Below are 15,162 nucleotides of genomic sequence, written 5' to 3'. Positions count from 1 at the left end.
AATATCAAGTCAAGCCTAAGGTACTCAGTTCATAAATACATAAATGTCATGTCATTAAAAAAATTTCTTTATAATGATAAAGTTTTAAAAACAAGAGATAACCTATTAAATTTTCGGTTTTCAAGATAGCGATTGACAAAGTGACACACCACTAAACATTAACATAATTACAATTACGAAATTATGTATGTATTTAAAATATCATAGTTGCAAATTATAAATCACATCTCAAGTATCTATAAATCACAGATTCTCAAATTTTCAAGTTTTTCCATTATGAAAATTCTCTAAAATTAAAACTTTTCATCAAAGCTCCCAGAGTTAACAATGGAATCGGGGCGGGGTGGGGGACACTCCCTATTCCCCATTTTGGGGAGTTGGGGTCAGAGTCTAAGAATACTCAATCTCCGAATTGGATCCTCGTATGAAAAAAATTCTCTATCCCGTTATTTTATTATTAATTCCAAATAGATTTAAATTGATAATAACAATTATTTTAATAATTTTTATCTCAAATTTTTTATTAAGAAATTAAGTTCATTCATGCAGTTTTTTAAAAATACATTTTTTTGATAAACTATCTACATCATAAATGAAATTAAAAAAAAAAAACCTAACAAAACAGTAGCTAGTTTAAATTTTAAATTAAGAAAAAAATCTATATCTATAAATAAATAATAATAACAACAACGATAAACAAATAACATTATTATGAGTGAAAAACTCTCTCCATTTCGATTTGACACTGTCTCTACCAAACGGAGCAGGTCTTTGGGGTTCCGACCCCGCAAAGAATTTAGCCATCTCAAAGTTTATTAGGGATGTATATGTTCCACAATAATTTTCACCACTCATTCATCTTATCTTCATCAATCTGACTATAGTTTGCTCTCCCCATCCCCTTCGGAGCTAAATGGTATCAATTATTCTATAGTGCATATCCCATCTTTCCACTATGAGTAGGCTTGACCAATACCCATCATTCTTCTTCCACCAATGCACATTTAAGACTAGTTTGATAGCACATATATTTATGTATAGTTGTCAAAACAAACATAACTCAACGATAATTGATATGTGCATTTTATTTCTCAAAGGAAAATCGTATACAACTTTTTGAAAGAAGGATGAAGATATTAAGAAAATAAGAAGCTCCCAAATTATCTAAAGACCGTTGTACAAGTCGGATGAGACAAAAGATAATAACAATATTTCTTTTACCAAGTCATATAGCTCAAACAAATCATGATCCAACTTAAGCAAGACTATATTCTCTAGATTGTTTATAAAACAATAATGGATTACAATAATGAAAGTTATCTTTGCAAACAAGGATGTCTAAACTAGGTTGGAAATAATGATATATCAAACCTATCAATACTTTGGTTCTCAAAAATCATCTCTGTATCTTACCAAATCTAATCAATTCGATATATATATATCATGTCACGGATGGATTAAATAGACAAAAATTGAAAATAGCAAATAATCTTTCAGTAAATATTACAACTTATTTATTTACTTTAAATACTCATCTGCTCTTCTTAAATAGTACACTGCACTGCCATACTATACTTCTCCAAGCTCCAATGGCGGCCTTGCAGGTTTCCCCATTTCATCTTCTACTGCTTTTCTCCCTTTTCCTCTTCCTTCTTCCTAACTTCGCCCTAAAATCAGCCGTCGCCGCTGTAACACCCAATAAAATAGGCAATGGGTACCGTCTGATTTCCGTCGGCGATGCTCCCGGCGGCGGCATTCTCGGCATCCTTCAAGTCAACACCAAAACCCAAATTTACGGCCCCGATATACCTTTCTTGCAGCTCTATGTGAAGTACATTGAAATTCTGAAATCCCATTTTTACTTAATTTAATTTTCATATTTTGGTTCATTTTGGCTGATTCTATTCATTTGATTTTCACAGACATGAAACAGAGGACCGTTTGAGAGTCCATATAACAGACGCGAAGAAGAAACGATGGGAAGTTCCGTACAATTTATTGCCGAGACAAAGTCCTCCGCCGCCGAGACGTACCGTCGTTTTCCCCAAAAACAACAAAACTTTTACAGAGTATTCCGGGTCGGAGCTGATTTTCAGCTATTCCGCTGACCCCTTTAGCTTTGCGGTGAAGAGGAAATCAAATGGGGAGACTCTTTTCGATTCTAGTTCCGACGAATCCGACCCGTTTAACAGCTTAGTGTTTAAGGACCAATATCTAGAAATTTCGACTAAATTGCCGAAAACTGCAGCGTTGTACGGGTTGGGAGAGAACACACAGCCCAAAGGGATGAAACTACAACCCAATGAGCCTTACACTCTTTACACAACCGATGTGGCGGCGGTGAATTTGAACACCGACCTTTACGGGTCCCATCCGGTATATATGGACCTGAGGAACGGCGGTGGCGGCGGAGAAGCGAAGGCTCACGGGGTATTGATTCTGAATAGCAATGGGATGGATGTGTTTTACAGAGGGAATTCATTGACGTATAAGATAATCGGCGGTGTTCTTGATTTCTACTTCTTTGCGGGGCCTTCGCCGTTGAGCGTCGTTGATCAATATACTGCATTAGTGGGCCGGCCGGCACCCATGCCTTATTGGGCTCTCGGTATGACTCACTTTACATCTATTTTGTTAAAATTCTTATGCATAACCCTTATAATTGTCATGAGAGTTTTATCTTTCAATTACAAAATATAAATCATGAGAACCAAAGATTCAAATTAGTGAAGAAAAAAGAGTACATGTTAAGGGTTACCCTATTCAATACAATAGCTAAACTAAGTGTTGTTAAAGAGTGAAATAGGCAAATATTGTTGGTATTTAGGGAGAATGAAGAAGATGAGCTTTTTGTTGAAAGTGTTTTGGGTTTGGTTTTGATGTGTCGTGTGGATGAGGAAAAAAAAAAGTGGGTTTGGTTAGATGATTAATGGGAAGGGAAATGGAAAGGGAAAGGTAAAAGGGATGGTCCATACTCTAAAGTGGACTTTTTTGGAGGTAAGCTTTCATGGAGTCATAGCAACATGTGAGGGAGTTATTGTTGTAGGTCTACACTTGTAGATATTATGATAATTTACTTTCATACTTTTATTTTATTAATTAATTTGATGATGGGTTATTAATTTTAATTAAAAAAAAAGAAATTAAAGGCTTAAATATCTTTCACTTTAAAACTAATTAGAGGTCTAAATTAAGGGTGTTTCAAAACAGTCAATTACTTGATTTATTCAACTTTCTTTTAATCATGTGATTGCAAAAGACAAATGCTATCTATTATAATCTTTCCAAATCCTATCAAAGAAAAACAAATGGAAGTTGGGAAAAGGATGCTTTGTTTTACTCTTTGTTTTGTGTATATAAAATGTTCAAAATTTAAAGAAACCATTATTGGTTTTTATTTCCGGAGTATTATTAATTTTGTAAAGAAAACAATTAAAAACAAAATGTTTTCCTTTTTTGGAACCATTTACATCAAACAAATTTAGCATGGGTTCAAACCATCCAGGCGTATATTGATTATTAAGGAGGCGTTATTTGACGATGAGTTTGTTATTATGGTATTTAGTGACTATAATTAAGTTATAATGGTTTGTGTTTGAGTTATAATAGTATATGTTTGCAGTGTAAATTAATTATTTTAGTTTGAAAAAAAAAAACAATAAACACCATAACAAATTGTTGAAGTAAATGATGAACGTAAAATAGTAAAAATTGTTAGCAATTTAAAGGTTTAGAAGTTCAATTATAAAATTGCAATGCTACATTAGTTTTAGGTTAAATACTCTTTAAATTTGATATCGATATGAGAGGTGAATCTATATTTTTATTATATATTTAAGAAATATTAAGTGCTTATTTGAAAAATGATAAAAATATTTATTTAATACTTAAATTTATTTTTTAATTTATTTGTAATTTTTCAAGAAATATCAATTCAAATTGAAATTTTGATATATCCATCACCATACATATTTTAAAATTTTTCGAGAAACATTCCTTCAACCCAACCAATAATGATTAGATCATTGGATGAAATGAATATTCATCTTTGAAATGTCAGCAACAAAGAAATAGATGTGAATAGGTGATCTTTTGTAGGGTTTCACCAGTGCCGATGGGGCTACCGAAATCTCTCCGTCGTCGAAGACGTCGTGGAGAATTACAAAAAGGCCAAAATCCCTCTCGATGTAATTTGGAACGACGACGATCACATGGACGGCCACAAAGATTTCACTCTTAATCCCATCAGTTATCCTCATCCAGCTCTCTCATCGTTTCTCAAAAAAATCCACAGCTCCGGCATGAAGTACATTGTCTTAATCGACCCTGGAATTGCCGTCAATTCAACTTATCCTGTTTACCAAAGAGCTCTAGCCAAAGACATCTTCATCAAACACGATGGCCACCCTTACTTGGCCCAAGTTTGGCCCGGCCCCGTTCACTTCCCGGACTTCCTCAATCCTGCCACTGTCTCCTGGTGGGTCGACGAGATTCGTCGCTTTCACGATCTTGTTCCGGTTAACGGCCTTTGGATCGATATGAATGAAGCCTCAAACTTTTGTACTGGAAAATGCACGATTCCGGTGGGGAAACAGTGCCCCAATGCCACTGGTCCTGGGTGGATTTGTTGTTTGGATTGTAAAAACATGACGGACACAAAATGGGACGACCCACCTTACAAAATCAACGCATCAGGATTGCAAGTTCCAATTGGGTACAAAACAATCGCCACTAGTGCCGTTCATTACAATGGTATTTTGGAATATGACGCTCACAGTCTCTATGGATTTTCACAAGCAATCGCTACACACAAAGCCCTTCAAGGGTTGGAAGGAAAACGCCCCTTTGTTCTTTCACGCTCCACGTTCGTCGGTTCCGGAAAATACACCGCCCATTGGACCGGTGATAATCAAGGGACATGGCCGGATTTGAAATACTCCATTTCCACTGTCCTCAATTTTGGTATTTTTGGTATCCCAATGGTGGGATCAGATATTTGTGGGTTCTATCCAGCGCCGACAGAAGAGCTCTGTAATCGTTGGATTGAATTGGGTGCTTTTTATCCTTTCTCAAGAGATCATGCTAATTTCTATTCTCCTAGACAAGAGCTTTATCAATGGGAATCGGTGGCTATTTCTGCTAGAAATGCATTGGGAATGAGGTACAAGATTTTGCCATATCTTTACACTTTGTCGTTTGAAGCTCATGTCAAAGGTGCCCCAATTGCAAGGCCGATTTTCTTCTCGTTCCCAAATTACGCCGAATGTTATGGAGTTAGCACACAATTTCTTTTAGGGAAGAGCTTAATGATTTCTCCTGTGTTAGAGCAGAACAAAACAGAGGTCACTGCTCTGTTTCCGCCGGGGACTTGGTACGATTTGTTTAATATGACGAACGTGATTGTGTCCAAAAAGGGACGCTATGTGACACTCGATGCGCCACTTCATGTGATAAACGTTCATTTATATCAGAATGCCATATTGCCGATGCAACAGGGTGGGATGCTTTCTAAGGAAGCTCGAGCAACGCCATTTAGCCTCATTGTCACTTTCCCCGCCGGCGAAGACGGTGAGGCTAGAGGAGACCTGTTTCTCGACGATGATGAGCTACCGGAGATGAAAATTGAAAAGGGTACTTCGACGTATGTGGAATTTTATGGTGTTAAGACCAAGGGTCGTGTGAAGATATGGTCGGAAGTAGCGGCGGGGCAGTTTGCTTTAGACAAGAAGTTGATTGTTGAGAAGGTTACGGTATTGGGGTTAGATGGAAGTGGGAAGGCGAAAGAGGTCTTTGTTAATGGAGCTCCGATGGCGGCCGGAGTTTTGGCCTCGACGGTTGACCAAAATTTACAGGAGCCATTGGGAGAAGAGGGTGAGAGAGGAAGAAGTTTGATGGTTGAAGTTAGTGGTTTGTCGTTGCCGATTGGGAGAAGCTTCGATCTATCTTGGAAAATGGGTTCTTGAATTTGGAAGTGTTGGTTCTTGTTTTTCTGTCACTCACCTTCTTCACTCGTATTTCTCCTTTTCATTGTTATGTAACATTGGGCTCGTGATTGGGCCTTTGAAATCTTTATGATTTGGGCCTGGGCAAATATCTATAATAGAGCGCCGAAAAAACGACGTATTGCCACCTCATCCGACAAATCTCAATTACACCTCCCAAAGCAAAATCACATTTGGAGAAAATTCGAACGATTCATCGAAGTGTGTTTTGAAATTTAGATAAATATTGTCATGGTTGAATTTTGTAGTTTTTATTCAAACAAATTATTAAAAAGCATCAATATATGAATTAAAGAGAGCAGGGGTGAGAAAGAATTAATAGATGCATATGTTTGGCATGCAATAATCCATGTATAGTAAAGAAAACATACTTTTAAAGTAGAACCCAAAACATGTAAATGAAAATCTGGAATGGTGCACCGGAAAATAAGCGGTCTTCGTAGCTATGGAGTGAGACTAAGGCAACAGCCGAAATGGCGTCTTCATCATAATGATAGGCGTAACAGCTGGGAGAGCGGGTTTTGGAATAGGACACGTGTCGAATGTGGAATGGAGAACCAACGGTTTAACAGAAGATTTTGGCGGGAAGAGTAAGGCGGTGGATTCCACGTCGGCGCAGTGGGCGGGAAAAACGTAAGCCCGTTACGTCGGTCCCACGTTTGTCGTTAAGCGAACATCATATTCGTGCATGTCTCATGGCAATGCACATCGCGATGATAGATAATGGTTTGTTGGATGTGGAGCAAGGTCATTATAGGAATTTCACATGATTTATAATCAAAATGGGAAAAGCATTAATTATAATGTCTTTTACTTTTCTTTGGAATTTGGTCGGGCTATGGTTTTCGGGTCGGATTCTATTTGCTGAAGTGTGCCGAAGATTTCCAGCCGTTGGATCTTTATTTTTTGCGGATTATCAATTTGGACAGTGTCACGTGCATAGCAGCATATTGTTGCCTTTCTTTTTTTTGTTCGTTTATTCAAATCTCTCTCACTTTCTTTTCTTTTATATTCTGAATCCATGTGTTTCTCTTTTGCTTTTAAGATGTCATTAAGTTGGATAAACATATTGAAATATCTATAGCTCTTTTTTCTTTTTGGTTTTACGTCAAGAGGTAAAGATTCAAAAGCTCCAACCTTTTTAGTAGGTCTACACGTCTTTTAGATGTTGAAATATGTGAAGTGAATATTTAGATATGTGTTCCAAGCACCATGGTTGACTAAATTACATGTTATTAGTAATGTCTATGTTCAAGCCAATACTTATATGAAAGAAACCATTGCAAGATGAAAACTTTGTTCCCCTTCTCTTTAGTTTGGTCTTGACCTTCATTTTCTAGATTATCCCTTTTCAAGTTCATTTATAAGTAACATAAAATATAGTTGCTTGAGTACTTATTTCTCGATTGGTATAAGGTGGTGGTTCAACTAGTAGAACAGATGACTTTGGGGTACCAATACATTTCTCTATTGAGACATGCGTTCCTTTTTCTCATTAGGGTTGATTGGATTTTGAACGTTACTGTTAACAACTTTCAATAAAGTTAATGAGTGAATCAACCCACTACAGTATCATTCCTTTTTCTAATATATAGAATGTTTGTTTTGTAAAAGCTGTTTTATTGTGAATATAGTTGGCTAAACCAAACACTGGGGGGTTAGTGATCAATTTTCAAGATTAATCTTAATCTTAATACGATTTAGAATGAGTGGATGTGTTTCAAAGCAAGTTTGATAACCTATCGGACAACGTTACTTTTTAGGATAATTATAAAATGTAGCAATTTTTAGAATAATTATTAAGTATGTATCAATATATTTTTAAAAATTGTAAATATAACAAAGTCTATCAGGATTTCTATCATTGATGGATCCTTATGGTATCGACAGACTCATATCATCGATAAATTTTGACAGATTTTGCTATATTTACAATTTTTTAAAAATGTTGTTATATATTTAATTATTTTAAATATAATTGTTACATTTGCAACTATTCTTACTTTTTTTTACTTTTTCGACTTTGTGGGCCTAATGGAACCTTCGGGTATGGGCCGTAGGCCTTATAGCGAATTCTCACCAAATGGATGTGTTTATCGATAATAAATATAATTATATGATTATGGAGGCGCGTTGCGTTAAGTTGACATAATTAAAGGTGGAAGAAGGCATGCATGAATAATACATATATATATATCTTAATCTGTCTTGTTTTGTGGGGTTGTTATGTTAAGAAGATGATTTGGGCGTGCACAATTTAAATTAAATCCTTATGAGGGAGATGATGATCACGTGCATTACGGCCTCATACTTCCCTCTCAATGCCCCCAATATATAATTCACCCAAAAGATTTAATTTTTTCATTTTTCTGTAATTTTAAAAAAATTATTTGTTAAAAACAAAAAACATCAATTTGTTGAATTTAAGTTAATGGTGTTTGCCTAAGAAAATAAATTAAAACTATTGAGGATGAAAATTTGTCTGAATATTTAGAAATATTACAAACTTTTTTATCAATCTTATATGAATTTTTTTGTTATATTTGTAAATATGTTTATTAATTTTTTATTTATAATAATTTTTTGATTATTTATTATTTGATCGAGAAACATATTCAATGAACAAGTACTAAGTACATATAAATATTAAATAACAAAAATTGAATACAAACAACATAATTTTATCATTAAAATTTAAAGCAAATGTAACGATTTATTTGAGGAAACAAAATAAAAATTAAAAAATTATAATTATGAATAAAAATAAAAGGAAAAAAAGCACAAAGAAAATTTAAGATTATCCGTCACCTACTTATAAAAAGTTACAGATATATTTAAAATTTAAAACACAAAAGAAAAAAAAACAAAAGGTATTCTCATATGGAAAAGAAAAAAATATGATTAAAGATAAAAAGGTAATATTAGATTTAAAATTTGATTCCAATTTATGTAAAGATGAAAAAGGAAAAGGAAAAGGAAAAATCCATAAAAATCCTAAATTCAAACAAATTCTGAGATCCGTGAAAATTTGCGGCGTAACGATAGAGTACGGAAGTTTGAATAAATATTAAATAAGGAAGATGGATGGGATGTGCACATAGCTCCCATGGCGATTCATCCATCCATATGCCATCATCAAAAGCTTCCCCCTTTTAAACAAATTCCACTCTTCATCATTCACTTCTCTTAATTTTGACCACTCCTCACAAAGAATTGCAGGCGCCACCACCGTGAAAAATTCCTTGGGATAACACAAAGACACAGAACTGAATCAGAGTACATAGCTTTTTCCAATTTTCTTTTCCTTTTTCTGTCTATTTTAATGTCGGATGTTCTTGGAATTGGAAGTGGGTCAATTCATTGTTCCCATTGTTGTTACTGTTCATACTGTTACTGTATGATTTTTTTTTTCTTTATTAAATCATATTTTTCGAATTTTGATGAGATTTGCAGCATAATCGATATTTTTTTTCTGAAAAATTGAACAATGTTGGGTATAGATTGGCGATTTCATCGCTTTAATATGTTTATTGTTTTCACCCTTTGAAGAACAGGGCTCAGAGTTTTCTCCATCTCGGTCTGTGTCCTTTTGTTTGCAACTGGGAAAGAAGTTGAAGACGGTGGTTGATCAGTAGATTTTATGTCGGCTTTGTTCATATTGGCAGTGATTGGGGCTCTGTTGAAGCTCTGTTTTTCTTCTTCTCTCTGCTGCTTCTGGCAGAGGTTGATTCAAGTGCAAAATTATTATTCAATGCGTTTGAGATTAAAAAGGCAAGACGAATTTTTTAGTTTCGTTCGTTTTTTTGTGATTTTCAAATGGTTTTTAAGCCTAACCTAATTCTTAGATGGGTTTCATTTGCAGGACTTATTCTGGAGTAAAATTTTCTTGGGTTTTTCGTATAAAACGATTTCTACTTCGTTTCTCCACTTTACACTTAAGTTATTGTGATTTTCAGAGATCTTCCATTGTTTCCGTTTAATTATACATAAGTTGTCCTCTTCCTGTTCTTCCATCGATTCAACACCATCGATTCAATAAAAAATGTCGTACTCTCCTAATCAGAGATCTGTTAGCGGTAGTAGAAAGTCGAATGTGCTGCCGAATAAATTTTCTGCAGATCCCAGAATGAGGAGAAAACTTCGTATAATCTGTTACGATCCCGATGCAACTGATTCATCCTCGAGCGAAGATGAAGGAGAAACATACGCTAGAAAGTTCAACAGAATCGTTCACGAAATCCACCTACCTCCGCTGAAAAAGTCTCTCCAATCCGAGAGTTCTCAGAACAGCAACAATGAAAACAAAAACCCCAAGTTTAAACAGTCGAAAGCTCTGTTCAAAAACCCTTCATCTCGAAGGCCATCGTCCTCGAAATACAGAGGCGTCAGACAGAGATCTTGGGGTAAATGGGCTGCAGAGATTCGAGATCCCTTTAAAAGAAGCCGTGTTTGGCTTGGTACTTACGATACCGCAGAAGAAGCTTCTCAAGCTTATGAGTCGAGGAGGTTACAGTTTGAAGCTATGGCAGCAGAAATGGCTATTGAAGAAGAAGGCAAAATGAGTGGATCATCATCTACCCCTGTTTTTTCGGAAAGTACGGCGGAAACCACCGTGTCTCATACATCGCCGTCGTCGGTTCTTGAATGGGCTGATTCAACTGTGCAAAGCCACGATTTGAAAGAGGGAACAGAATCGATAAAAGAAGAAACAGACAGTAATATGAACTATCTTCAAGTAGGGGACCCGGGTAATCCGTTTATTGATGAAATTAATATGGGGATTGATTTTGATTCGATTCTGGCTGATGGAATCGGGATGTTCTTGGAAGATTTTGCAAGTTTTGATGACACCCAGATTTTAGGACTTGCTGATGATGAACCCAGTGGTCGTCTTCCAAGTTGGGATTTTGAAGATTTTGGGAATGATGATATTTCTTGTTGGCTTGACGATTCTATCAACATTACATGTTCTTGAATTTTTTTGGAGCTTTAGGAGTTTTGTTCATTGAGAATGCAGTTTTAAATTTTGTTTTGGAGTGAAAAATGAGAGAGGCCTTTTGGGGTTTTTGCTGTGCTGTGTTCTCTAAAATAAGAGATTTCCAACTCTTTGAATTTAGTGAATCAAAGTTTGGGGGACTGTGTTATCAATCTCATTGTAAATTGCTATCTTTTTCTCTTTTAATTTACAATTTTGATTTATAAAAACAAACAATAATATATGGTTATTCTGTGTCGTTTATGGTAAAATGATACCAAAGAGTTACACTAAGAAGATTTATGCTTGTTTTGTTTGAATGAGTGAATGGGTATTATTATTTTTAAGGTACGGAGGAAAGTGAGAATGAGTACTTGGCGATATTAGCTGTAAGCCAACTACACATAGTTTGATCCATAGTACCATTTTCGTACTGTTACAACTTACCCTTTAATTCTTTCACATAACATAACGATTTATTTATTTATTGTATTTAATTTTTATTTTTAAATACTTTTTTTCAAATTATTATTTTATTAAATCTAAATTTAAAAAATAATAATTTGAATTGTTGGAATAAGAAAACGATTGACATCTTTTTGAAATTTAGGAACATAAACAAAGTGTAAGCATGATACTTATTTAACGACCCTCCCCCCCACGTGAGCAAGTACGTCTATGCTAATTTTATCTACGTGTCATCTCTAATAATTGAACATTATATTGATTAAACTAGAAGGCAGTTTGTAAGTAACAGTTTCTATTGAAATTATTGAATGCTGCTTTATCGAGTTCAAAGAAATCCTTTCTCTTGGAAACTCTTGATCGAATCATCAAACATTTGCTCGATCGTCTTGAAACCAGGGAATCCCAATTCATAAATCTTGCTCGTGTCCATGCTGTGAGGGTTGCAATCTCCTTGCTGGGAGCTGCACCTGTTCGTGTTTGTAATTTTTAACAAGAATGTTTATTATGATGAACTGTTTGGTGAAATGAGGAAACAAATAGGGTTTTCTTGAGATTTTTCAACTTACTTGCTTTCAAATGGGTAGGATGGATATTTAGATCTTAGCATATCGATGATCTTTGACCAGTGAGCCACCGTGCCTGAACATATGATCCTGCCTGATGCTTTTGGATCTTCCATTGCCAAGATGTGCGCTGCTACCACATCATCTATATGCACAAACCCGAACGTGGAGTTTGGATATTCTCCTCTTTCACCTGATGGAACAACCCATCTGTTTGATGTTTGTTTGTTCGTTTTTTCCATCAAAGAGAAAACTGAGAAAGAAATTTAGGGACTGTTTGAAGATGATGGAAGGATTATTGTAAACCTTTCATAATGGTGAGTAGGAGATGCTGTGTACTGGTTGGCTTTGGTGTAAGCAAAGGGCCAACTACAAAAGATGGGTTCACCACAACTAGATCAATCCCATGTTCTTCTGCCATACGCCAAGCCTCTTTTTCTGCTAGAGTTTTTGCAAATGCATACCAAAGCTGCCAAAATACCCAAATGAAGAAAGTAATAGAGAAAAAAAGCCTGAGATTTTAATCGATTGAATTGAATTGATCTTCCTCTGCACATGAATTAGAACAAAGAAAGGGGGGTTGGTTCTTACGTTGTAGCGCTTGCAATAGTCGGGATCTGTCCAATGCGATTCATTGAGAGGACAAAGTTGTTGGACATTATAACGACATCTAATTGCAGAGCAGGAAGAGGTGAGCACTACTCGTTTTACACTGTTTGCTTTTAAACAGGAGTTTAGTACATTCACTGTACCATTTATACTTGGATCAATCAGAGTTGCCTGTGTCATATTGCCAAACGTTAATCATACACTTGTAGGGAAATAGCTTATTTAATAAGGATTAAATAGTTTAGTAAACAAGGTAATCCCACATTCAGGAGAATGTTGTGTGCATACGCCAGTTGTAGATAATAAAAGTATTTAGATAGTACTTGTTCTTGAGTTTGAAGACTGAGTTTTGTATAGCTCTGGGTGCAGGTTTTTTAGATTGTATAGACTCTTTGGATTAGACTGAGTTTCAGTTATTATATATTGTAAGGACGAGAGCTGCTTTTGCCAATCAATAAAATTATTGTGGAATGCCAAATTCTCGATCCTAACTATGAATTAAAAGCATTTGCCTAAAAACACTCCCTTTAAGTTAACCAGAGAATCAGGACCTTGCCTTGATGTTGTTATCGTAGGGAACGAGAACAGGTGAAGCAGTGTGGAAGACGCCATCCACTCCTTGAATGGCTTCATCAAAGCTACCTTCTTCTAACAAATCAGCTTTTACTATCTTCAGCCTCTCCTTAGCTCCATTAAACTCCCACAGAAACCCAACATGTCCATAGTCTCCTATCCAGAAAAAGAACAAGTAAATGTTGAGAATATGTATGAAATTTTAGGTATACCATAATCTGGAGAACAGTTAACTGGCCGAGTTCAAAATTCAAACAAAAGTTATTTCTTTTACATACTTATTGTCATTAATTTATTGCTCTATTCCTCGTATCGTGTCGAATTGTCAATAGTAAAATACCCTTCTTCTCTTTAATCCATATGAGTTTGTTTCTTTCTTTGGAAACCTTCATTCGTTGAAACGTTATTTTAATCTACTGTTCTCTTAGTAATCCAGGAAAAACCTCTATGTTCAAGATTAATGAAAGGTTATAAGAGACCACCATTAAGATCAAACAACAACTACAACTTGATACCAGGGGATTGAGATGAGATGAAGTTGTTTGACATCTAAATTTTAATTTTGATGACTGCAGACCAAGCTGATGAAGGGAGGGGAAATACAAAGCAATGGATATGATTATAGTTCACAACCTGGGTTTCTAACGGTGGTGCGAACGTGATGGCCATTCTCGAGCAGTGTCTTGACCAAGCAAGAGGCTATGAAGCCAGTGCCGCCGGTTACGCAATACTCTGGCATATCGACTGACTGGGTGTGGGTGGATGGTGGATGGTGGATGGTGGGGTGTGTGCAAAGGAAGAGTTTATACAGTGGTCGTAGTTGAGGATATTGTTCATGTGTGGGACACCTGCTGTTATGATATTGTTGAACTCATTTACTAAAGTGGAAGATGACTCATCCATTTTGTAAGGTTGGAGTTTTCAAAAATAAACATAAATTGTGCTTTCTTTGATTTATAATCTTTTTGCCTTTTGTATTGAGGGTGTGCTCAACGTGCTCTGCAGCTTGCGTTTTAAAGTGATGTGGACAAAATAAGCACAATATTCAATAATAGAACTAAGACTGAAACCGTTATCATATGGAGTGTACTTGTAGTGCATTCAACATTTGTTGTTGTTTTTGATATTAAGACCTCCGATATTTAGTTAGTTGTAAATATGTTTTTCTTGTATCAAGTTGACGTACGATTCGATCAATTGACGCATTGTTTGAATTGTTAATATTGAAGTTAGACGTTGGATTTTTCTCATTCTACATACTATAAGAAACTCAAGCATGTGTTTAATTGGTTATTGATCTGTTTAACATTTTTTAAACATCATTGAAATGTCAATATTGATATAGAAAAAAAAAAGTATAGCTTCTTCAATCCATATATGGATTTATTGAGTTGAAATTGATTGTACACAAATCCACGTTGATTTGACATTCAAGTTAAGTTGGTCTCATTCCATATTCGCCATATTTATAGCATTTGTCAAGTAAATTTGTATAATTTCACGCAGATAACATATTTAGTATAAACTCATGAGAGTTCAAACCAACCTCAACTTTATATTTTGTATACATGATATATAAAAAAGCTATATATGGGTGTGTACGAATGATAATATTAATATTAGTAATTAGTATAGTATTAAGATTGCTTCAAAGATCAAAGTAGAAACCTCAATGCCTACAAGTTGTTGAGATAACTTTTTAATTAAGCGCAGTTAATTATATACCTATTTCACGTCTATGTATAAAATCGAGAAATAGAACCTAATTAAACTTGGAAAATTAATTAGTTCGATAATATATGAGGTTCGGAGTCCATTATTTATGAGGTTTTAATTGATAATATTAAATATTTATTACATAGACATGAAGTCGTTGTAGTATAGTGGTAAGTATTCCCGCCTGTCACGCGGGTGACCCGGGTTCGATCCCCGGCAACGGCGTTCGTTTTTTTGCACGGCCCTATTTAATATT

The 15,162-nt window shown here is 35.3% G+C and overlaps 3 protein-coding genes and 1 non-coding gene across 6 annotated transcripts; 3 read left to right on the top strand and 1 right to left on the bottom strand.

The window, feature by feature from the left end:
- The first annotated feature begins 1,494 nt into the window (after positions 1-1,494).
- On the top strand, positions 1,495-6,134 carry LOC103489278 (alpha-xylosidase 1-like). Its single transcript, XM_008448370.3, has 3 exons — positions 1,495-1,831; positions 1,923-2,608; positions 4,099-6,134. Exons 1-3 carry the CDS (start codon positions 1,590-1,592, stop codon positions 5,961-5,963), a joined length of 2,793 nt encoding a protein of 930 aa, XP_008446592.2. The 5' UTR covers positions 1,495-1,589; the 3' UTR covers positions 5,964-6,134.
- A 2,906-nt stretch (positions 6,135-9,040) lies between these two features.
- On the top strand, positions 9,041-11,150 carry LOC103489279 (ethylene-responsive transcription factor ERF118). 2 transcript variants are annotated; one of them, XM_008448372.3, is made up of 3 exons: positions 9,041-9,278; positions 9,557-9,773; positions 9,865-11,150. In XM_008448372.3, the coding sequence occupies exon 3, from the start codon at positions 10,045-10,047 to the stop codon at positions 10,975-10,977; it is 933 nt and encodes a 310-aa protein (XP_008446594.2). In that variant the 5' UTR covers positions 9,041-9,278; positions 9,557-9,773; positions 9,865-10,044; the 3' UTR covers positions 10,978-11,150. The 2 variants fall into 2 exon arrangements, with proteins under 2 accessions (XP_008446594.2, XP_008446593.2); XM_008448371.3 differs by having other exon boundaries at positions 9,050-9,278; positions 9,552-9,773.
- A 530-nt stretch (positions 11,151-11,680) lies between these two features.
- Positions 11,681-14,099, bottom strand: LOC103489280 (tetraketide alpha-pyrone reductase 2-like). 2 transcript variants are annotated; one of them, XM_051091080.1, is made up of 6 exons: positions 13,824-14,099; positions 13,174-13,343; positions 12,600-12,788; positions 12,315-12,477; positions 12,012-12,201; positions 11,681-11,912 (listed from the first exon to the last, which is right to left on the bottom strand). In XM_051091080.1, exons 1-6 carry the CDS (start codon positions 13,927-13,929, stop codon positions 11,771-11,773), a joined length of 960 nt encoding a protein of 319 aa, XP_050947037.1. In that variant the 5' UTR covers positions 13,930-14,099; the 3' UTR covers positions 11,681-11,770. The 2 variants fall into 2 exon arrangements, with proteins under 2 accessions (XP_050947037.1, XP_008446595.1); XM_008448373.3 differs by having other exon boundaries at positions 13,174-13,346; positions 13,824-14,095.
- Positions 14,100-15,059: 960 nt separating this feature from the next.
- Positions 15,060-15,131, top strand: TRNAD-GUC (transfer RNA aspartic acid (anticodon GUC)). Its single transcript has one exon. It is a non-coding gene; the product is annotated as a tRNA-Asp (tRNA).
- Positions 15,132-15,162: the final 31 nt, after the last annotated feature.

This window comes from Cucumis melo, chromosome 10, assembly GCF_025177605.1.
Source record: "Cucumis melo cultivar AY chromosome 10, USDA_Cmelo_AY_1.0, whole genome shotgun sequence".
Classification (NCBI taxonomy): domain Eukaryota; kingdom Viridiplantae; phylum Streptophyta; class Magnoliopsida; order Cucurbitales; family Cucurbitaceae; genus Cucumis; species Cucumis melo.
The sequence above is the reverse complement of the archived record's forward strand: the minus strand, read 5'-3'. Positions and strand labels throughout refer to the sequence as shown.